The sequence below is a fragment of the Drosophila navojoa genome, chromosome 5, assembly GCF_054131105.1.
Source record: "Drosophila navojoa isolate 15081-1374.11 chromosome 5, UAZ_NAV_1.0, whole genome shotgun sequence".
Taxonomy (NCBI): domain Eukaryota; kingdom Metazoa; phylum Arthropoda; class Insecta; order Diptera; family Drosophilidae; genus Drosophila; species Drosophila navojoa.
The window spans coordinates 1,576,346-1,597,416 of record NC_142893.1 but is presented as its reverse complement, the minus strand read 5'-3'; the positions used below and the strand labels follow the sequence as shown (position 1 = coordinate 1,597,416).

Below are 21,071 nucleotides of genomic sequence, written 5' to 3'. Positions count from 1 at the left end.
GAAAAAGAATTTGTACAGGCGATCAAATAGGGATTATAACTGGCTGGATGAAGTCGATGAGTAAGCAAGGACTACCTACAGTTGGAAAGAGGTCTTGATAAGTTTTTGCAGAAATGAACTCCATTCACTGCCAACTGGAGGATCTTCAAGTGAACTCTCAGTAAACACAACTTCCAAAAATAGCATCAAATCTGATCTAATAAAAATCCATTTGTTTAGTATGCCAAAAAACATGTTTATAATATATTGCTGCACATGATCAGAGAGTGTTTAATTACAATTGATTGTTGATATATTTATGAATATATATTATATAAAGAAATATTGAAACGCTTAGGCCAAAACTATATATATTATGTATGAATATATATATGTTGTATCAAAGACAATTCATAATAAATTATTAGGCTTTAATTATGGTAAATTAAGTACAAAAAAACGGCAATTGCTCAGATATTACTATATAATTTAAGGTCTAATGATTAGAGTCTAGAGTATTTACATGTTTCAATTCGATTCAGTTTCATATATATAAATGTTATATATCTATATCTATATGATGAAGCCAAGTGTGGATTAACAAATGTTGAGCAGGATATACAAGATATATATATATATATATAAATAGCATATAGATGATTGGTATTATTATAGCACCCTGCACAGTGGTGCAAAAAAAATATATATATATATATATATATATATATATATATATATATATATATATATATATATATATATATTATATAAAGTTCTGCGAGGGCAGTCTAAGCAGCAATATATTCTTGGCTCCGCTTGCGAACTGCTCAGTCTACCCTCGTCTATATAGATGCAACTATATATATAATGCTTTCCGATATATCATATATCAATATTGTTTAGTTTAGTAACTGCTTAACGTTTAGACTATGAATTAATATTGCATTTCGTTCTTGTCTCAATTCCTTTTGGAGGAGTTGATTAAATATTTACAGCAATGCGTGAGCAGATGCTTCTCGCCGGATGAGGAGTTGTTATTATTGTTGTAAAGATGCTGCGGAGCGCCCAGCTCACGTGTGTAGATATCCAGACCATATTGACCTTCCTCGGGAAAGCTGTGCGAGAAGAGATTAAAGTAAATGAGAGTTCTAGAAGTGAAGGTGAAGGCAATCTCACTTAATGATAAATGTGACAATGTCATCCAGCGTGCTGTGCGTCACGTATTTGGCCAGCTTCTTCTCCTCGATGCCGTTCTTATGCAGCGTGGCCATAAAGTCGGTCAGCGGGCGCGACATGCGGAACTGCAGGTCCAGGCTGCGGCCGGCAAAGATTAGAGGATCCTGGCAAGAGTTTGGAGATTAGGTATACTCTATATATGGTATACTCTATTATTGTCCAGTTCACTCACCTGATGTGTTATGGGTATCAGGCCAAAGAGGCGCGTCGCCTTGGTGGGTCCCCATTCGCCGCTGGCGCAATCCGGCAACGGCACCATTACCGTCTGCAGCTCCTCGCAGCAGATCTGAAAGACGAAAGCGAAGATTAAGACTCAGATAGGCTTAAAGAAAGCTCCCGTTGCTCACCTTAAACTTGCAGACAGACTTGAACTTCATGGGCTCGCCCGTTAGGTACTCCTGCGGCGTCACCGCATTGGCAAAGATGTCCAGGAGGAAGGCGCCCGAGCAGGGCGCATGCACGCGGAACGCCACAATGTTGCCCATGACGGACTGCATTACGAACCGCTTGAGCGAGACGCCGTCGTAGGAGAGCTCCTCGTCGCTGTCGTAGAACTTGAGGTTGTAGTGAAAGATCAGGCAGCTCTGCATGTCCGTGGGCATGGCAATCCGTACGGTCGCCGCGCCCGTATCGTCCGTGAACACAACGGCGCCGTAGCCCTCGTCGGCAAAGTGCAGGCCGTAGCGAAAGAAGAGCGAGCGCACGAACGGAAGATTCTCGAATTCGCGCAATGTTATGGGCCGCTTCAGCAGCTGCCACTCCTCCTGCAGCGGATAGAATTCGTAGATGAACTCGCGCGGGTCCGTGAGAAAGTAGTGATCGTCGTACTCGTAGCTGCAGGGAAGAGGAACAGTTGGGTTAGAAAGGCTGGGTACGGTGCACATGAATTCCCTTACCGTAGGCTATCATTTTTGCCACGCCCCTGTTTGGGCGCCTCCTTGGCATTGACCAGATGTCGTGCGCCCCAATTGCACTGGACGAAGCGCCAAGCGCCGGCCACATAGACGGCGTTCCAGGAGTTGCGAAAGCGCGAGTCCTGGAACTTGACGCCCGGCTGGTAGCCGGCGCTCTTCGAGTAGCCCTTGATGACCACGCAGTGGAGGCCGGCGTAGCTGCAGAGGCGCTTGAAGAGCACGTGGTAGCTCTCGGTGCCGTACTTGATGCCGCGCAGCAGGCCCATGGGCGTGTCGCCTCTCAGGTCGTCGTCGAAGTGCATGGCATTCAGGTTCTTCACCGTGATCCAGCGGAAGATGGTGCGCGCCTTCTCGATGTCCGTGGTGCAGCGGCCGACGAGCTGGCGCACCAGATCCGTGAAGGTCTTCTGGTCCTCCTGGGCCACCGAAATGGCGATGCGATCGACGTCCTCGAACTCAATGGGATCCGTGTAGATCTGAAACTTGCTGACAGCGGGCGGCGCCGGCACCGGAGCATGCAGTGGATACTCAATGGGCACGGTGCCCTCGCTGAACTCGTCGTCCAGGAAGATGCTCTCGCTCTGCATGTACTCGGAGCGGCGGGCGCTGATCAGCTCCAGCATCTCGCTGGACTGGCGATCCACCAGGGCGGCCGTCTCGTAGCGCTCGTGCTCCAGCATCTTGCGCGTGATGCTCTCCTTCTTCTTGCTGCGGCGCAGCGTCATGTTCTTCTCCAGGTCCTCCTTCTGCTGCTCGTGGCGCAGCGTCAGGATGTTGGCCTCATCTCGATTGCGTCGCGAGATGGCCAGCTCCTTCTCGAACTTGTGCGTCAGCCGCTGCAGCTCGCGCTCCCACTCGTCCTGGAACTCGCTCTGTATCTTGCGATCCTCCTCCTCGCGCTTGCGTGCGAACTTCCGATACAGATCGTCCTCCTCCTTGCGGTGCTTCATCTCCAGATGCGCCTGCTCCTCGCGGGCCTACAAACAGATAGAGAGAGATAGAGAGAGAGGGGAGTATGAGTGGAGTGAGTGGAGAAAGTAACTGTATTTAGCCTCATCTGCTGACGCAGCAGTTGCATCTCGCTGCAGCTCGCAATGCTTGGCTTGTTAACTTGGCTAATTATAATGCCACGCTTCGGCTGCCAAATATCTGACATTATCTGCAGTCCGAGCCAACTGCAGTCCAAGCCCCCTAATACCCGCCCACCGCCTCCACAGGCACAGTGGTCACGCATTGCGTGCGCCTGCTCGATAAGCTGCGTGAATCCACCAACTATGCGAATTGGTTTTGCATTTAATTTCATTTACTGTTTTTCTTTACAAATTTCTCCCCCAACTGATTTTGCGGTAAAATCAAAGTCTGGAAATTACAAAGCTCTTGGCCGATATAAATACTTTTAATGTAAGAAATACTAAAGAAAATACTAAGAGTTAGTATTATTTTAGAGATATATACAATTGATTTATAAAATTTGATGATGGTTATAAAACTGTACTAAAAAATACATTTTGCTCCTTAATTTTCATATCGTAACCAAAAAAATCCACTCCCAAAATCGAGACATTAAAATACTTCATTAAAAAAAAAAAACTCCTCTTTTGTTTGACAGTGTTCCCACAATTTGCGTCTTTTTGTGTTTTTCGCTTTTGACTAACATAAAATTCAATTAGCTGGCTTTGTCATAATTACAGTGGTGCTGCATGTTGCATGTTGCACTCTGTTTGTGTATGTGTGTGTGTGTGTGTGTATTGTGTTGGCTGTAAATAATATGCTGTTAAACAAATTAGCTGCGGAGCGGCTTAATTAATGCTTCCGCATGGGAATTTCGAGACATTTAGCGCCACAAGCGCACAGACAAACACATACACACACACATACATATGTACGTATATATATATAACAATATGCAATTAAAACCGAAATTCAATGTCAAGTTCAAAACAATAACTTTTTAACAAACAAAAACAAAGAGTAATAAGCAGTAGCAGCAGCAACAACAACAACAACAACAGCAACAACTAAATGGTTCATAGCCCCGTTGACAATGGACAGTTGAAATTGCGTGAGCGTCAAAATAAAAACGAAAATATGCACACATACAGAGATACACATACAATATTGAGAGCAACAACATTTATGACGCCCACTGTGACAAAAGCTATAACAGTGCCCGCAACAACAACAACAACAACAACAATCGGTAGCAGCAGCCGAAATCGAAATGAAAACGAAAGTCCAAAAAGTAACGAAACTAATTATTGCGCAAGCTGCTCAATACAAACAAACACAATACACAAATACACGCCTGCATAAACGGTAAATTGGCTGCGTCTGATAAAAGTGCGCAAAAAGCTTAAAGCTAAGCATGAGGAAGTGTGTGTTTTGCAAGCAATAATCATTACATGCCAGCCATTGCATAAGGGCACGCCAATGCCGGAGTGGGATGGCAATAGGTAGAGAGAGAGCGAGCAGTACAATGCGTTACGCACACAGTCAGCGAGAGAAAGAGAGCGCGCGGGAGAGCTTGGAAGAGAGCGCCATAGAATGACGCTGCCAACTGCGCTGCCGTCGCGTCGGCTGGAATGATGAAGCAAATGCGACGACGATGCCGACAACGTTGCCGTTACTTTCACTCTGGAGCGCATAATTTAGATTTAGCAAACGGCGACGTCGCTGTCGACGCTGACTGACGCTTAAGTGCAGCCGGAATAACGACGCGCACACAGTTAGCCGTATATGGAAATCTATGCTGCTGGCGACACTGCTGGCCGAAATATTGTGTACGAGTGCGTTAAACCAGCTGCAAATGAGCGCGCAACGAAGTTGGTGGGTGTGTGCGAGTGTGTGTGTGCGAGTGTGTATGTGTGCATGTGCGTGGCAGTTGTAAAACATGCAAAATTTTTAATGATTGCATGCATGCAATTTTTCACATATTTGTGGCTTTAGCGGTGTGGCAACAACAAAGCCATCAAACACCTGTTCGAAATTTGTTAAATTGAGCGTTGCAATAATATGCGCTAGCTAACAGTTGTTGTTGTTGCTGTTGTTGTTGGTGTTGGTGTTGCTGTTGATCAGTCGCGTGTGGCATTCTCGAAAGTGAAAGAAAAACTGTTAGTGGTGCCACCACCAAAACTAACACAGATCACACACACACACACACACACACAGAGACAGAAAAATAAAAACTTGTGCGATTTTATTTTCGTTTTTTAATCATTTTTTTTCTGTACGTAAAATGCGATTATAATGCTTTCACCATCATGCAGATTTCTGCAACAGATTTGCCAAGTCATGCGCCTAAGCTAAAGCCGATCTGCCAAAGATACAGATACATATATATATTTATATATACATATATTCGACGATAAGTGCAGCAGCAGCTGCTCATAAATTGTAATCGAGCTGGCAACTGCAAGTGTTGAAAAATCAAATGCGTTTTCTATATGGAGCAGCAAGCGGAAGTCGGCTGAGCGCATTTTTATAGCCATGCCTGTTACAGTGCTGGCTTCGTTATGGGCACAGTTAATTCTAATACATTAGCACGTCGTCAAGCGAGGCTAAGCAAAGTTGTTCTATAGATAGCATGGATATATTTATATATTGATTCAGAAAAGATGACCTGGCCAACTACAATACACATTATACCCTGTAAGTTTCTATAAACACAAGCCAGCTCTAGCTGAACTCCACCCCTGCTCCACTTCTAGTCTAAAGGTAACTTTCAACTAAGTTTTCTAAGCAGCTCAAAACCAAAGACTTAAACAACAAACTCTACCCTCCAAGTGCTCACTTATACCCTATACAAATGCAGCTTTTGCTAACTTGCATACCCTGTAAGTGCTTAGCCACTCTTGGCCCAACTATACCGTAACTGTTTTTTCTAGTCAGCTAGTCTAACTAGCTGCTGCGCTAGTTTATTCTGCTGGCTTTTTGGCTTCCAAGTGCCCCACTCGAAACAAAAGACTTAAGCAACAAACTTGATGGCGCGCAAGTGCAAATAGCACACTAGCCTACATAATCATGACTCTAGCCAGCCGGGCAGTTAGCCAGCCAGCCAGTCAGCCATCGAGTGCATTAATTAAATAGTTTTCCCCCTCCCCTCCTCTCTTTGCCCACTCTAAAGCTCGACTAGCAACGCGGATCGAAGCGAGGCGGACATGGCAAAAGATGGAGATGGAGAGGGAGCATTGCACAACCGTTTGTTTACAAGACACTGTGTATGTGTGTGTGTGTGTGTGTGTGAGTGTATCTCTGTGTGTGTCTGTGTGTGTTGGTCCGCTATAAACGACTGTAACAATGATTGCTGGTTAAGAGCAGTTAAAATTTCATTAGATGTTCTGCACTAAATAATTTCTTAATTTGCGGCCAGTTGGCAGTTAGAATAGACATCGATATACATAGAGAGAGAGAGAGAGAGAGTGAGAGGGAGAGAGTTAGACTTACCAAGTAAAAATCGATGGGCTTCTCGCGCGCTTTGTTGTAGGCCTTTTGTATTTCAGTTTGCTTGAGCGCATGCGCAATATGCAAAGCGCTGGCATCGAATCGTCCGTATTTGTAGTCGGAATCGTTTTGGGAGGGGGAGCTCAGCTCCCCCCTGCCGCCATAGCCGTTGGGCGTTGATTGACGCGAGCCCAGCCCACCAGCGCTGCCACCTGAAAACGTTTATTATTAGATATGGTCAAATGTATAGCCTCCCCTTCCCTTCCCTCCCCTCACTCACCATCGACTTCGGTGCGTGTGCCGCGTATTTGCTCGTTCACAAATTTGTTTGTGCGCGGCGCATTCAGTGCCTGACGTATGCCCACCGACGTCTGATCGAGATGACCGGGTCCGCTCTTTGGTACATGTGAACTGCAATAGACCTGCAAGAGAGCGAAGAGGAGCGCAGCGTTACGTAGTCAAAAGTGAACAAGGCAAGCGCAAAGGTAAACAAAACAAAGCTAAGGCCAAATGCAATTAGATTTGTAGATTTGTAGATTGCGTCGCTCATAAGAAATGTTTATTAGTCTCATTGCAGATAAATCTTGGGGCCTTCGGTCACGCTTTGTCTTGCGTGGATCATGCAGTGAAATCTTTCTATAAAAGGTGTGCGAGATACGATAAGATGCTCGGGCCATATAGAGCACTACGCTTGGTAACTTGGTAACTTGGTAACTGGCGGCCGTAAATGGTATCGGAGGCAGCTCAAAGTTTTCAAATCATGCTAGGCAAATCAAAGACGTTTTTCGTAATGGTCAAAGAGAAAGAGATAGAGAGGGAGAGAGAGATTTGAGATAAGTGTAATAAGACTTGAGTTGACTTGACTTGAAGATGCTCTATAATCTCTGCATGCTGAGTGGGCGAAGGAAAGCAACTTCAGAGAGTTGCTAAGATCAGTAAATGATATGAGACTAGACTATACCAAATATATATTCAGTAGAATTAACATAATTACAGGGTATATCAGGCAACATTAATGATGTAACGTGGCGATAGCCAGAGAACAGAGCTATTATATTTAATGATATGCATGTTTATATAATTTATTTGTATATACAAATCGTAATGAATGGAAAACAATTACAAAAGACATAAATTAGATTTGGAAATGGAAATTCAAACGTGAGAAAAACTGAAACGTCTCTGCCGCAAAGTTCATAAAGAATTCGCTTGTTAATTAAACTGAATTGCTTGTGCATAGTTCTGGCAATTAGCTTGAGGCAGTCATAACTCAAATTTCTATCTAAACTGTAGAGTCCATAAACTGTCAAGCAGCGTTACGACTCGCACAAGCAAATACTTCACCTACTCACAGCAGGTGAGCAGGCCTGAAAAGCTAGCCATAAATATAGATATGCTGGCATAGATAACTAAACATATACATATATACATATTCATATTCGCATACATGCATGCATATATGCATATAGACATAGTTATATGTCTAGGTCTGACAGACCGCAATGACACACATTTGGCTAAGAGCAATAACAATGTTATTTATTGTTATGCAAAATGCAAGTGAAGTAAAGTGAGAGTGTGGCCAATGGGGTATGCACGACTACGAGATACCACTAAACATATACAAATGCCAGACATATATGAACAGGCGAAAGATATGAGTAACGGTGATCTTGGTCACGAATATATATGCATACATACACCATATACTATAGCTGTTACATACATATATCATTACAGTATACCCTGCATTTCCACATCGACTGAGTGCAAGTTGTAATAAAAGTGCAGTAAATTTGCATTCGAATTTTCATTTTCATTGCAAGTTTGTTGCCTAAGTCTTTCGTTTATACGTTTTCTCGGCTTACCTCTTTGTCATCCTGCTTGTGCTGATTGTTGAAATACGTTTTGAGCGTTAGCTTGGTGCCGCAGTGAACGCACTTGAAGCAACCGGAATGAAAGAATGTGAAATCCTTGAGCGGACCCACACGATCCACCTGATAGACGGTCTCGCTGCAGCGCAGGCAGGTCGACTCGTAGAAATTCGGACGGTACATGTTAATGGAACTTGCTTCAACTACTTCCACTGCTACTGGGGTGGCTGCTTCTTCTTCTTCTTGTTGTTGCTTTGTTTCCGGTTTGTGCGAGTTTTTACTTTTATTTCAAAAAAATTTCACTTGCAATTTATATTCTGTTTCGATTGTCTATCGACACGTTTATCAAGTTCTACTTGTTGCTGCTGTTGCTCCTCGACGTCGCCGTTGTTGTTGTTGTTGTTGTTGATCGTGACACTTTCGGTTTGGCTTGTTCAGCTCCTATGTTAATTTATTGGCCAGCCAATTTGTGAGCCATGTTCCACATCAGCTGCTGCGGCTGCTGCTCAGGCCAGTAGCTGCAAGAGCGAGGAAGAGGAATTAAAACACACACACACACACATCAAATAAGTCAAATGTTGCAAATTGAAACAATAAATAAATTGAAATCAAAGCGTGCTGCACTAGTTAAAGATAGCCCGACTTGTGTGTACCCTGGAATTGAGAGAGATTGATCGAGCTTATATACAAAGACTTGCTTCTCTCTGTTCACATTATATAAGAGCTAAAGAATTTCAGAGTCGATGATGAGTCCGATCTATCTCATGCTACAGCTCCGTTTCCTGCTCTACTCTCTTATCTAAAGAGTAACTTATGTGTGAACTATTTATTTAAAGCTATTATAGCTTAAGTTGTTTCACACCTGCCACGCCCATTTCGAAAATATTCATGTTGTTTTTGTTATTTATGAGTAGAGCGTCAATATTAGTATTTATGTATATCCAATTCGAGCCTTTGAGCTTGAAAAGCGCCGACATTAACCGTTATAACTAACTAATTAATCAATAACAAATCAGAGCACAATATTTTGAAGTAGAAATGAAAAGAGGGAATATTCCCATACATACATCCAAGAGCTTAGAATAAATGGCCAAACTTGATTAAAAAAAGCAGCTAAACACAACTCCTATCAAGCCCACGCTACTGCACATATTTACAGGGTATACAGATGACAAAATTCTTTAAGCGGAATCCCACCTTAGTCGCAATTGTGTGGGCATTTGAATTTCCTTTTAATACGCGCTAACCCACCCGCAGCAGATGCCCCCAATTGGGCATATCAATGGACAGCAACAACAACAACAAGCAATAGCAACTGTGACCAATACCAAAACTGGCCAAGAGCCAAAAGCCAGCTAAAAGTCAAAGTCAAAGCCAAAGTTGCTTCATTTTTTGTTTTTCTTTTCTGCTTTGGTTTGTGTCTCCAAAATAAACTTTCATTTTTGTTTCGTCGAGCCGACGCGAAGTTGGACTGTGAAAATATAATTAATGTATTTTAATCAAAGTGGACAAGAGCAGCAGCAGCAGCAGCAGCAAGAGCTCAAATATGGACAGCAACAGCATCCCACTTGGAAGGTTAAGCTAGAGATCTTGACGAGGCATTGAAAGCCATTTGCCATTGAACTCGCTGGCAAGCAACGTGCAACAGTTGAACTTGTTGCAATTGTTGCTGTTGTCGTTGTTGTTGTTGCAACATGCGCGCCTGGCACCAGCTGCAGCAGCAGAAGCAGGCTAACCCGCCTCTGGGCCGGCCTCCCTCTCTCTCTCTCTCTCTCTCTGTCTGCCCCCTCGCATTTTTATTTCCATTTGATTAATTGCTGCGATTGTTGTTGCAGATTTTTTCCACAATTAAATCAGAGTTGGCTAACCATAAAGCACACACACACACACACACACACACACATATTAATTGATTGTTGCAATTGCATTTGCACTTGCTGCCAAAATTAAAAAAAAAAAAAAAAGCAACTTTGCTTTCTTTTCAAGTTTAATGAACGTTAAGCAATTGTTCACAGCAGGCAACAACAGGTAACAGGTGACTATTGGGTAGAGGGGGGGCAGGGTAGTGAAGCGGTGTTAGCCTGATTGCAGCATTCAATTGCGAAGGTTGCTGGCCGCTGTGCGCTGTGCGCTGCTTGCATGCCACTTTGCCACGTTTTGTGGCAAGCAAACGTTTTGTAATATCAAATTATTTTTACCAAAACCATTTGGCTTCAAGTTTCCGACTTTTGCTCTCAATCGAGCAGTACAAAATGCAATTAGAGAGAGAGAGAGAGAGAGAGAGAGAGAGAGAGAGGGCGAGAGTGAGAGGAGTGGGGCTTACAACTGTTTCCTATTAGATTAGCATTTCCTTTCATTTCCCAAATTATAAACAATGAATTTCCAAATTGTGCGCAGAGCGAGAATTATATTCAAAATCTTTGGAATGGTTTGATTGAGAAAATTTTAATGGAGAAAATTGGCCAGCTATAGGGTTAGGTTATAAGAGTTTCTTTTCGATAATCTGAGCAAACTCTGAAACTATCAACTGTTCCCACCTCTATTAAATATTTTCCCATGCTATTAATTACTCATTCCCTTGACTGTTTTCACTTCAATTATATTTCATTTGCCATGTCCATTTCATAACTTTAAGCTATGGAATCATTGTCTAAACAAATTGTTGCCTATATTTGTTGAAAATATATTTATATACGTACATTCTCTTTATACAAGATAAACTATTCCCACGGATTATTATTAATTTCATATTCATATATTTAATAAATTATTTATATCATTTATTCACATACATTTATAATAATTTCTAGCGTAGAAGCTTATAAAAACTTTGTCCACTTATACATGAAATGTATCATTATATATTATAGCTATAGTATCTTTTTTTTAAACTAATTAAACACCTCTTTTTAACTATTCCCACTTATAGCTCATTAAATATATGCAATCTCCCACACATATACATATATATATATATACATTAATCGAAAGATCTTTAGTTCTAACTATGTTATACTAATTTCCTCAACTGGTAGAGCGATTAAGACCAAAATCGTTTTTAAGCATCGATGGTTTTTTGTTTTATCTTTTGGCTAACACCCCGCAGCATTCCTCGAAGCATCACTCATCACACAATTTGACTAGACTACGAATTCTATAAATGAGCTGTTGACAAAAGAGAAAGAGAGTGTAAGAGAGAGGGAGAGAGAGAGAGAGATCGATAGAGCACGTCTATAAACTAAATTGATTTGGCGCCGCTGGCGGCCCACACACAAAAAATAAACAGTCAGTCGAGCCATGAATGAAAAACGCCTACAAATCAAATATATATACACACAATATATAGAAATATACATATATACATGACATATCTGTGATGCGATCACAATATCGCTTTGATTGAATGGTCTAATTAGAGTCTACTTTTTGACATAATTAGCGTGTAATGATAATTTGTAATGACAGACATTGAAGAGACTCGAAATGAGATTGAAAACCAGCTGACAACCGACAAAACGCCCACCCCGCCCCGGACGGCGGCAGGGTTACGGATCTTACATAAGCGTTGCAAACGCGCAGCCAAGTGTAACTGAGGAGAGGGAGAGGCGGAGGAGAGGAAGAGGAAGAGAAGTAAGAACGTGGCAGTCGGCTGCACGATACACGGCTAGCATCTATAATATATATATGTATGTATATAGGAAAATTAAAGTCTCTAGTTTCTAAATAGACCTAACCCATATACCCCTCCCAGCACCTGCTGCACGAACTTTGTTTGTGTTTCGCAGCTGGCGTAGAATTTCGCATATGCCAAGCATAAAATTTATCTCATGTATCACTCGACTCAAATCGTCTCGTCTCGTCTCGTCTCGTAAGATTTCGTTTTCCATTTCAATGCATTTCATACAATGCGATGCGGAAAAACAGCTGAGCAAAAAAATTTGCATATAAATTAGATTATTTATTTTTGAAATTTTGAAATAAAAAACTAAAAACTTATTGCGAAATAAACCAAGGAATGTACCCAGAAGGACACGAGTTAAAAGTGAATTATATAAATTAGTTTTATGTATACATATTTATTTTTATATATAAATTAAATTCAACTTGGAGCTTGTATAAATACTTTATATATTTTCGCAGCAGAAAGCAAAATCAATTTGCGTATATAAATAAAAATGTAAAATAGCTGAGAAAATTGCAATTGTCTGTTATGAAAATTCTGCTAATATATACAAATATGCGTATGTGTATATGTGTATAATTATATATCTGTATAAGTGTATATGTATGTGTACACATTAATGTATGGTCAACATTTCCTCAATAGATAAATTCACCTATCACTGCGCTATGCAGACCTTAATCAAACGAAATTTTTAACAGAGCTCTCCTCCTCGATTCTCATAATTTCATGTAGGCTTTGCTGGGTTGAATGATATCGTCTATTTTGTGTGTGTGTTTGTGTGTGAAAGTGTATACAGATGGAAGTGTGCATATATGTGTGTATGTATGCATGTATGTATGTATGTATGTATGTATGTATGTATGTATGTATGTATGTATGTATGTATGTATGTATGTATGTATGTATGCATGTATGTATGTATGTATGTATGTATGTATGTATGTATGTGTATGTATGTATGTATGTGTATGTATGTATGTATGTGTATGTATGTATGTATGTGTATGTGTGTGTGTATGTGTGTGTGTATGTATGTATGCATACCATTTATAAATACATACATACACACATACATTTATGAAAGTATTTATGTATAATTATCAGAACTGATATCACATACTAACTGTATGTATTTATTAATGTACATATATGAGGATAAGATCAGCCTGAGCAGACAATTTTAATCATCTGCAGCTCTACTAAAGTTTTAATTTTATATACTAACATAGTAATGCTTTCAAGAGATCTATATGTTAATTAATTACATCATACATTCATCTACACACACATACATATATTTCCATAACTAAGAATGCTTGCTAACTCAATAATGATAACTAGAAACGAGTTTTCTCTGGCTAATGACAACTATTATGTAAATAGAAACGAACATTTGAAATCTATATTAAGCATCATCATATTTCATTATCGAAGCGACAATTTTCTATTACGTAAAACGCGCATTCTCAGCACATTCAAGTTAGAGAAAAGAAAACTTGACTAATTCAATTCAAGCAGTTAAAAATGTGATGACATTATTTCTTTTGAATTATTTCCGAAAATCAGTTTAACTTCAGACAAGAAAAAAAAAACGGGCTTGAATAAAGAAAACGAAAGTCGCGCAATCAAAATATTTAAATAGATTAAATGTTATTTGCATAAAGAGCGTTTGGTTTTCGATTCCCATTTTTTTTTTTTTTTTTATTAATTTAGCTGCGTGACACTTTGGTGGCAAGTTTGTTGCTTAAGTCTTTTGAGACGTACCAGCAGCAATAAAAACAGAAACAAAACAAAAACGATATGTCATTGTTATCGATATTAATAACGGTAAAAGAGAATATGCCGCAGCAGCAGCAGCAGCAACAATGATGTGAACACTTTAATGAGCTTTTATTGGTATAATTGCCAGCAGCAGCAACAACAACAACAACAACAACAACAACAACAACAACAACAAAGTCAGACGAAATGAAATGTCTAAATAAAATACAGCTCGTTTATATCTATAACTGGTTTGCAGTCATTAGCATTGAAACAATCATAGTTATTTAAACAAAATGCAAATGATTGCGTCACTTACGGCCGCTGCACGGCCAAAAGCAGATAGAGATAAAAATAACGAAAATAGAAAGAAAATAAAAACACATTCAAATTGCGCGCTTACGAAACGAAATGAATAGCATGAAAAAAAAAATGGTAGCTTGAGATAACTCTGTTTTTTCATATTTCTTTTTTGTCATCTATTGTGGCAAATGAAATGCGCAAATATGTATATATTGGCAGATAATGGAATGTGGAAAGCGGATCTTAGTGCTGTTAATGGCTTGAGCAAGTACTTTTGGCTAGTGTTAATTGCAAGTGTGCCAAATTCCAAGCTGCTAATTGGAAGTCGCCCTAACAATGGGCGAGAACTGTCAAAAATCCAAATCTGATTCCAGGCCAACACACTCTAACCAACACTAAAACGCAGTGTGCACTAAATTTCACAGACGACGTTTATTATTTACGTACAAAGCAGACAAAAGGGAAATAAAAACAACAAATGTGCAGCAACAACAATGACTGCAGGTGCCCACTCTCTCTCTCTCCCTCTCTCTTTCTGGTTTACGCTATGCGTTCGTATATGAGTGTATGTGTGTGTGTGTGTGTGTGTGCATGCTTGCAATCTTTCACTTTTTTGTGTGCCGCTCCACTTTTTGTAAATTATTTCTCGTCTCTTTCCATTATTATTATTATTTTTGCCTTGATTATACACACGCGATATACGCATACATTGAAAGAGATATGAATGTATGCAAGTGCATGGCTGGAAAGTTCGTTTTAGACGTTATGCACTTTGGAAGGCCCTTTGCTCCTCCGCTCCTCCCGCTGCTCTTCCGCTAACTTCTAACATACATTTGACATACTTTGTGTTTCAGCATTTCAATTGTTTTCTGTTATTCTTTCGTGTTTCGATGCTTTTTTTTTGGTTTTTGTTTCGTGTGTTGTTTTCTACGCAGCTAAACAACTTTCTTCTCATGCGTTTTGAGGGGCGCGCGTTGTGCAAAAGTATTTATGATAAATTTCACACACTCATACACACATGCATAGACGGCATAAGCATAAGCTGGTATAGCAACAAAACTCGCCACTAAAAACACACATTCACACACTCATGCACACGCACACAGTCCAGTGAGCACAGGCACAGGCGCAGGCACGGGAACGGGCACAGACAAAAGTTTAAGATTCTTTATTATTTACTACATTTTTGGCATTTTTATAATATTTTCGGTTTCTCTGTGTGCACAACTGCGCACCAGCACAAATACAAACTGTAAACGGGAATGTAACAAATTTCATTACCAAACGCACACATACACATATATATTCATAAACACACACACAAGTGCAAGGCAAAGTAAAGCCGACCGTTGCGCACGCTACTTCGTTAACGATCGCCGAGAGACTGATCCGAGCTTTGAGACATGTCTAAGCTCCAAGCCGAGCAACGAGCTTTGAGTGCTGTTAATTAACAGCAAATGTAAACACCGAAATTATATGGGGAGCACAGCTAACTTTTTGATTGACTTCAGAATTAAACAAAACAATGATTCTATGAGGGAGTAGGCAAATAATTTAATTGTTATTCAAATTTGACCCAATCACAACAGTTTCTACTTTTAGTGTTGTAAAACAACAACTATTGTGACTGTGCTATCGGTAAGTCACACAGCTGACAGCTCGCATATCGACACACCTCCATACTCATTCTAACAAACAACTTATTGACGATTTGGTGTAAATTACATTTATTTCGTTTGGTTTGGCGTCCATTATTATAGCATGGGTAATTCATTGGGGATCATAAGCGAAGACGATGACCACCTATTTGACATACGCGACGAGGGATTTGGATACAATATTATCAATTTAACAGTGGATGCCATGGATTTGCACTTTCGTCAACCAAACAATCACCCAAATAATCTGCCAGTGTGTGAAAAGCCAAACGTAGATAAATTTCAAGTGAGCATGAAATTGATATAGTTTCTTTGTTTGCCCACAATCAATTGCAATTCGTTACAGTACACAGATATGTACAACGAGGTGAAAGCGCGTTGCAGCATGATCACCAAGCCAACGGAAAAGCGCTGGAACTTAATGCAAGCCCTACAAATGAGAGAAAATGGTCTAGCATATCCTGGCAGCGACTCTTTCTCGCCAAATCAACAACGTTATTTCTCTAACATGTATATACCGAACCATAGATCAATGCGTTTAATGTCGCTCGATGCCAAAGTGTTTGTGTCCAAGTTCAATAAGACGGGCACCAAGCTCTTAACAGCGTGTCAAGGTCAGTTCCAGTTCCAGAGTTCAGTTCCAGGTTGGATATTCAATTGACTTAATGCGCAGTTTAACTTTGCAGATGGCTTTGTGCGCATTAACGATGGCTCCAAAGGAACTTATCATCTGCTGAATAGAATAAATGCCCGCGATGTACAGTGGAGCATTACAGATGCGGACTTTAGTCCGAATGGCCGGCATTTCGCCTACTCCACTTGGTCACGTTCTTGTTAGTTTTGTGCTATAAATAGCTATTTGAGATCCATTTACATTCATGATCTATCTCTTTTTCTCCCTTTGTAGTTTTTATAATGCCTGTTGATGGCTCCGGGGATGATTGCCAATGGATCGATGTGAACGATACTTCGAGCAGTCGCGTTGCTATTTTCTCGATTCGTTATTCGCCAACGGGCGATAAGATTATTGGTGGCAGTAACAATTCCACTGTGATTATTGGAGATGTGGAGACACGCGCTACACAGATCCTACGCACCCATCGCATGCCCCTACCGGACGTGAATGCCGTTGCTTATGTTAGTGACAGTGATCCGAATGTGATAATAGCCGGTTGTGATGATGGCCTGTTAAAGGTTTACGATTTACGCACCTCGTTTCGCAGCCGCAACCTGTCCAAAAGTGTTGTGTCATTTATTGGACACTTTGATGGCATTACCTATATTGATTCACGCAATGATGGCTACCATGTGCTCTCCAATTCCAAGGACCAAAGTATCAAAATCTGGGATATGCGCAAGCCAAGCAATCTGCGAAACCGCAGCAGTGCCCGGCAACATCAGCTGTCAATGACTTCATGGGACTATCGTTGGGATCGTGTTCCACGCGAATGTAAGCAGACGTTACGAATGATAACATATATCTATATTAATGTGTAAAAAGTTAAAGCTAACTTTGCTTGCTTTGCCTTCCCTTTTTGCTCATTAGGAATGGATTTGTAACTTATTTCCTTTTCTCTTCTATTACAGTTTACAATCCAAGAAAAGCTTTAGATGGTGATAGCAGCATTATGACTTATCGTGGACATCGTGTTAGTAAAACGCTGCTTCGCGCAAAATTTTCACCCATGGAGCAAACAGGACAACGTTTCATATACACGGGCTGTGCCACAGGCCGCATAATAAGTAAAAATATCTTCACTTTCTATATATATACAGCTACAAGTGCTCTTTTATTTCCTCACAGTTTATGATGTGCTGACGGGGAAGATACGTGAGGCTATTGAGGGACATAAGAACGTTATACGAGATCTGGACTGGCATCCGGTGCGCTCTGAAATTGTATCCAGCTCGGTAAGACAATGCCCTTGAAACCAAGTCGGATTTGATCTAATTATTTAATTATTTTTTCAGTGGGATACGCATGTTAATCTGAACAATTATAATAGAAATATAGCGACCCAGAGCTTGAAACGTCGTCGCAGTCAAACCCGTGATAATCGCCCGTTGCGTCGTTCGCGTCGATTAGCTAATCGGAATAATGCACCTGAGTAGAAGGCCTTTGATATTTGCTTATTGTATAGCTTTAATAATTAACAATTAGTAATTAGATATAGAACTTGTTCAAATGTTAAACCATACCTCTGCGAGTGACACGTTCATCTATATACATATGCATATACATATTTATCTATAAATCATAGAATATAAAAAACAGCTGCACAAAAACTCTCCTCTGAAGACTGAAGTAAAATTTCAGAATAGAGGAGAGTTCTCAATATACAGCATACCAACATGTATATGTCAAATAGGTTAATATATATATTTTATTATTTAATATATATATTTATATATATATATATATATTAATCAAATCATCAATCAAAAGAAACGAACACTCATTATTTTTTATGTAAATGCGCATCCACCTTGGCTGGTTTTTATTATATATAATAAAAATATATATAATTGTTACATATTAAAAACTGGAAACTATGTACAAAAAGAAAGCTAATATATATTATCTACCAGTTAAGAATTCAACAGTTGTTTACAGTTAAGATATACATTTATTAATATTTACGTTTTGTATTATTAACTACAGTCCTGAGAAGGCATTACATTTGTTTAACTTTTTAAGGTGAGAAGTCGTGATTCTCTGATATTTCAGCTTTTTTACCATAATGCGTGTCCGCTCTACGTCTGTTTTTTGTGAATATTTTGAACGCCTGCCCTCCCACAGGCTCATGATGCGTACCGCATCCGACGGTATCTCCATGACACTGACTTGAATATTCTCATCGAAGGAGTAGCCGGCTATTTCGCTCAGCGAGGAGTTCTTGAACGCTCCCATATCTAAGATGTGAAACTTTTCTGCGCAAAATGAAGAGATTGTGAATACATTGAATGAGTTTTTCCAACTTAGCAAATGCTTCATTGATAGATAGCGTTTGCCTCTGTTATCTGCTTCGTCTTCACTTACTTCAGTTTCAGGCTCTTTCTCATTGGCGAGCTCTGATTGCTCTGTGGTGGTGTGGTTGTTTGCAAGGTCATCACCATTGGGTGCGTTGCTTGTCATCGATTTAGTTTCGTCTTGTAATTGCGGTTCCTCTCTGTCCTCTTTTTTACTTTTCTTGCTTTTCTTTTTAGCAGGCTTCTCTGTTTTTTCTTGAGGTGTTTCCCCTTTCGATTCGACTTCATTCTCTTCATTGTCTTCTATTTTACTGTCTTCGCTTTTATCTGGAACCGGCTCTGTTAATTTTGGCTCCTCTGTTAGTTCTACGTTCTTTTTATTTTTCTTTTTGGCAGACTTTTCGCTAACCTCTGTTTCCACACTGGTTTCCTCATTTCTCTTAGATTTTTTCTTCTTCTTTTTAGGCTCTTCTTCCGCTGAAGCTACTTCAGAGCACGCCACCATCTCTTCCTTATCCTTCTTTTTCTTTTTGCGCTTTGGCTGATTAGATGCCTCTGTTTCTGGCTCTTCTTTCTCCTCATTCGCATTCTCTTCGGCTGCACGCTTTGACTTCTTTTTCTTCTTGGACGGTTCTTCTGGCACTGCTTCCGCTGGCACTTCAGTTTCCACTATCTCTTGTTCTTTTTCTTTGTTCTTATCCTTCTTTTTCTTTTTCTTTTTAATAGGCGCTTCTTCGACATTTGCATCTCCATTTGCTATTTCATTCGCTGTTCCGTTCATCGAGGTATTTTCAACATTTTTATTTTGCGCCGGCTTTTGCTTCATTGCTTCCATTTTCTGCTTAAAGTAATCATTGACAGACACCCCAGTGCTTATAGTACAAAGGCCTCCAAATTTAGGATTCACAGTATTCTCCTCCGGCACTTTTTCTTGTTTCTTAAGCTTAATTTCATCTGTAGCCTTCTTGCCAATTTCAGTTTCCTCTACCTCCTGCTCTTTTTCTCTGTTCTTATCCTTCTTCTTTTTCTTTTTAATAGGCGCTTCTTCAACATGCTCACCTTCATTTGCTATTTCATTCGCTTCTCCGTTCATCGAGGAATTTCCAATATTTTTATTTTGCTCCAGCTTTTGCTTCATTGCTTCCATTTTCTGCCTAAAGTAATCATTGACAGACAGTCCAGTGCTTACAGTGTAAACGCCTCCAAAGTTAGGATTGACAGGTTTCTCCTGTACTACTTCCTGTTTTTTAATCTGCACCGGAATCTCAGTTTCTTCTGTAACCTTCTTGCCAAATATGTTTGCCAGATCTTTTTCGCTATATTGTGCTAGATCCTTGCCACGTGTGAACTTCTTGTAATGCACGCGAGCTTTACTCTGCTTGGATTTCTCCTCCAGGGATATTCCTGTTAACTTTTCCTTGAGCTTATTTGGCTTTGCCTCTTCAGCAGCGGCCACTTCCGCTTTGAAGCCAAAGCCCATGGGTCGGGCTTCTTCTTCGGATTCAGATGCATTGCCATTGTCCTCTCCGCCATGTAGGGTCTTTAACAGCCCATTGAAATTTTCGTCATGTGTGGTCCATTGATCATCGCGCGCTTCGAAACCCAATCCCTTGCTATCCTTCTTGAAGCGCAAACGCACAAAGTCTTGGGCACCATCCTCATTCGCACCCAGGCCACGGCCTTTCGTCCAGCCCATTTTCTCCAGCATTTTCGTGCCAAAGCGCGTATCATCTGCAGTTAAAATAAAATTCGTAAATTTAAATTTTTTATTCGCATTTGCTTTGGTGTTCACCTTCGTAGAGCGCCTTGCCGCGCGGACACAAATTGTACCGCTTGCGACGACGCGGTTCTGCGAGCATTGCCATTATTAAAATATTTTATATTTGTGCGCAGGTCACTTAATTTTTATTTTCATTAATAATGAACAATAAATAATATTTGTATAAATAAAATAACTTTTAGCTTCCGATACAAGCGCAGTCCATGCCAAACACGTGTTGACAAGCAGCAAAAGAAACTCGAAAAGAAATCATGAAATCAGCTGTTAGCTTGTGCATGTACGACAATGGCGAGAGTGTCGTGTGTGGGCCATTAACTGAACATATAAATAATTCGACGTATATTAAGGCATTTATTGTTAGATTATTACTATTATACATAATCTAATGAACATTTTTCATATTTTATCTTCAATATTTTGTAAATTTTAAGGTTTCTAACATTGCCGATTGTACTGCACCTTGCATGATGT

General features: G+C 40.3%; 3 protein-coding genes across 7 annotated transcripts; 1 reads left to right on the top strand and 2 right to left on the bottom strand.

Moving 5' to 3' along the window:
* Window positions 1–210: 210 nt before the first annotated feature.
* On the bottom strand, window positions 211–15,597 carry Hil (peptidase hillarin). 3 transcript variants are annotated; one of them, XM_018103903.3, is made up of 9 exons: window positions 15,474–15,597; window positions 8,438–8,961; window positions 6,850–6,991; window positions 6,573–6,781; window positions 2,112–3,106; window positions 1,563–2,049; window positions 1,388–1,501; window positions 1,156–1,319; window positions 211–1,094 (listed from the first exon to the last, which is right to left on the bottom strand). In XM_018103903.3, the coding sequence occupies exons 2-9, from the start codon at window positions 8,624–8,626 to the stop codon at window positions 938–940; spliced, it is 2,457 nt and encodes an 818-aa protein (XP_017959392.1). In that variant the 5' UTR covers window positions 8,627–8,961; window positions 15,474–15,597; the 3' UTR covers window positions 211–937. The 3 variants fall into 3 exon arrangements, with proteins under 3 accessions (XP_017959392.1, XP_089117262.1, XP_089117263.1); XM_089261136.1 differs by having other exon boundaries at window positions 15,489–15,593; XM_089261137.1 differs by lacking the exon at window positions 15,474–15,597 and adding an exon at window positions 11,798–11,820.
* Window positions 15,598–15,841: 244 nt separating this feature from the next.
* LOC108653435 (DDB1- and CUL4-associated factor 11) lies at window positions 15,842–18,070 on the top strand. Its single transcript, XM_018103922.2, has 7 exons — window positions 15,842–16,136; window positions 16,197–16,464; window positions 16,537–16,683; window positions 16,758–17,300; window positions 17,438–17,593; window positions 17,655–17,761; window positions 17,822–18,070. The coding sequence occupies exons 1-7, from the start codon at window positions 15,954–15,956 to the stop codon at window positions 17,960–17,962; spliced, it is 1,545 nt and encodes a 514-aa protein (XP_017959411.1). The 5' UTR covers window positions 15,842–15,953; the 3' UTR covers window positions 17,963–18,070.
* Window positions 18,071–18,253: 183 nt separating this feature from the next.
* LOC108653449 (uncharacterized) lies at window positions 18,254–20,856 on the bottom strand. Of its 3 annotated transcripts, XM_089261140.1 has the most exons (4): window positions 20,613–20,855; window positions 19,809–20,551; window positions 18,891–19,493; window positions 18,570–18,781 (listed from the first exon to the last, which is right to left on the bottom strand). In XM_089261140.1, exons 1-4 carry the CDS (start codon window positions 20,683–20,685, stop codon window positions 18,764–18,766), a joined length of 1,437 nt encoding a protein of 478 aa, XP_089117266.1. In that variant the 5' UTR covers window positions 20,686–20,855; the 3' UTR covers window positions 18,570–18,763. The 3 variants fall into 3 exon arrangements, with proteins under 3 accessions (XP_089117265.1, XP_089117267.1, XP_089117266.1); XM_089261139.1 differs by having other exon boundaries at window positions 18,254–19,493; window positions 20,613–20,856; XM_089261141.1 differs by having other exon boundaries at window positions 18,254–19,622; window positions 19,845–20,551.
* Window positions 20,857–21,071: the final 215 nt, after the last annotated feature.

Excerpts from the sequence above, each read along its gene's own strand:
- LOC108653435 (XM_018103922.2), top strand. The coding sequence starts at position 15,954 with ATGGGTAATTCATTGGGGATCATAAGCGAAGACGATGACCACCTATTT. Across the intron at positions 16,137-16,196 it reads CAAACGTAGATAAATTTCAA|TACACAGATATGTACAACGA; the intron begins GTGAGCATGAAA and ends AATTCGTTACAG. Across the intron at positions 17,762-17,821 it reads CTGAAATTGTATCCAGCTCG|TGGGATACGCATGTTAATCT; the intron begins GTAAGACAATGC and ends TTATTTTTTCAG.
- LOC108653449 (XM_089261141.1), bottom strand. The coding sequence starts at position 20,685 with ATGGCAATGCTCGCAGAACCGCGTCGTCGCAAGCGGTACAATTTGTGT. Across the intron at positions 20,552-20,612 it reads CGGCAAGGCGCTCTACGAAG|ATGATACGCGCTTTGGCACG; the intron begins GTGAACACCAAA and ends TTTTAACTGCAG. Across the intron at positions 19,623-19,844 it reads AAGCGCCTATTAAAAAGAAA|AAAAATGTTGAAAATACCTC; the intron begins AAGAAGAAGGAT and ends CCGGCGCAAAAT.
- Hil (XM_018103903.3), bottom strand. The coding sequence starts at position 8,626 with ATGTACCGTCCGAATTTCTACGAGTCGACCTGCCTGCGCTGCAGCGAG. Across the intron at positions 6,782-6,849 it reads CACACGCACCGAAGTCGATG|GTGGCAGCGCTGGTGGGCTG; the intron begins GTGAGTGAGGGG and ends AAACGTTTTCAG. Across the intron at positions 2,050-2,111 it reads GGCAAAAATGATAGCCTACG|CTACGAGTACGACGATCACT; the intron begins GTAAGGGAATTC and ends TCTTCCCTGCAG.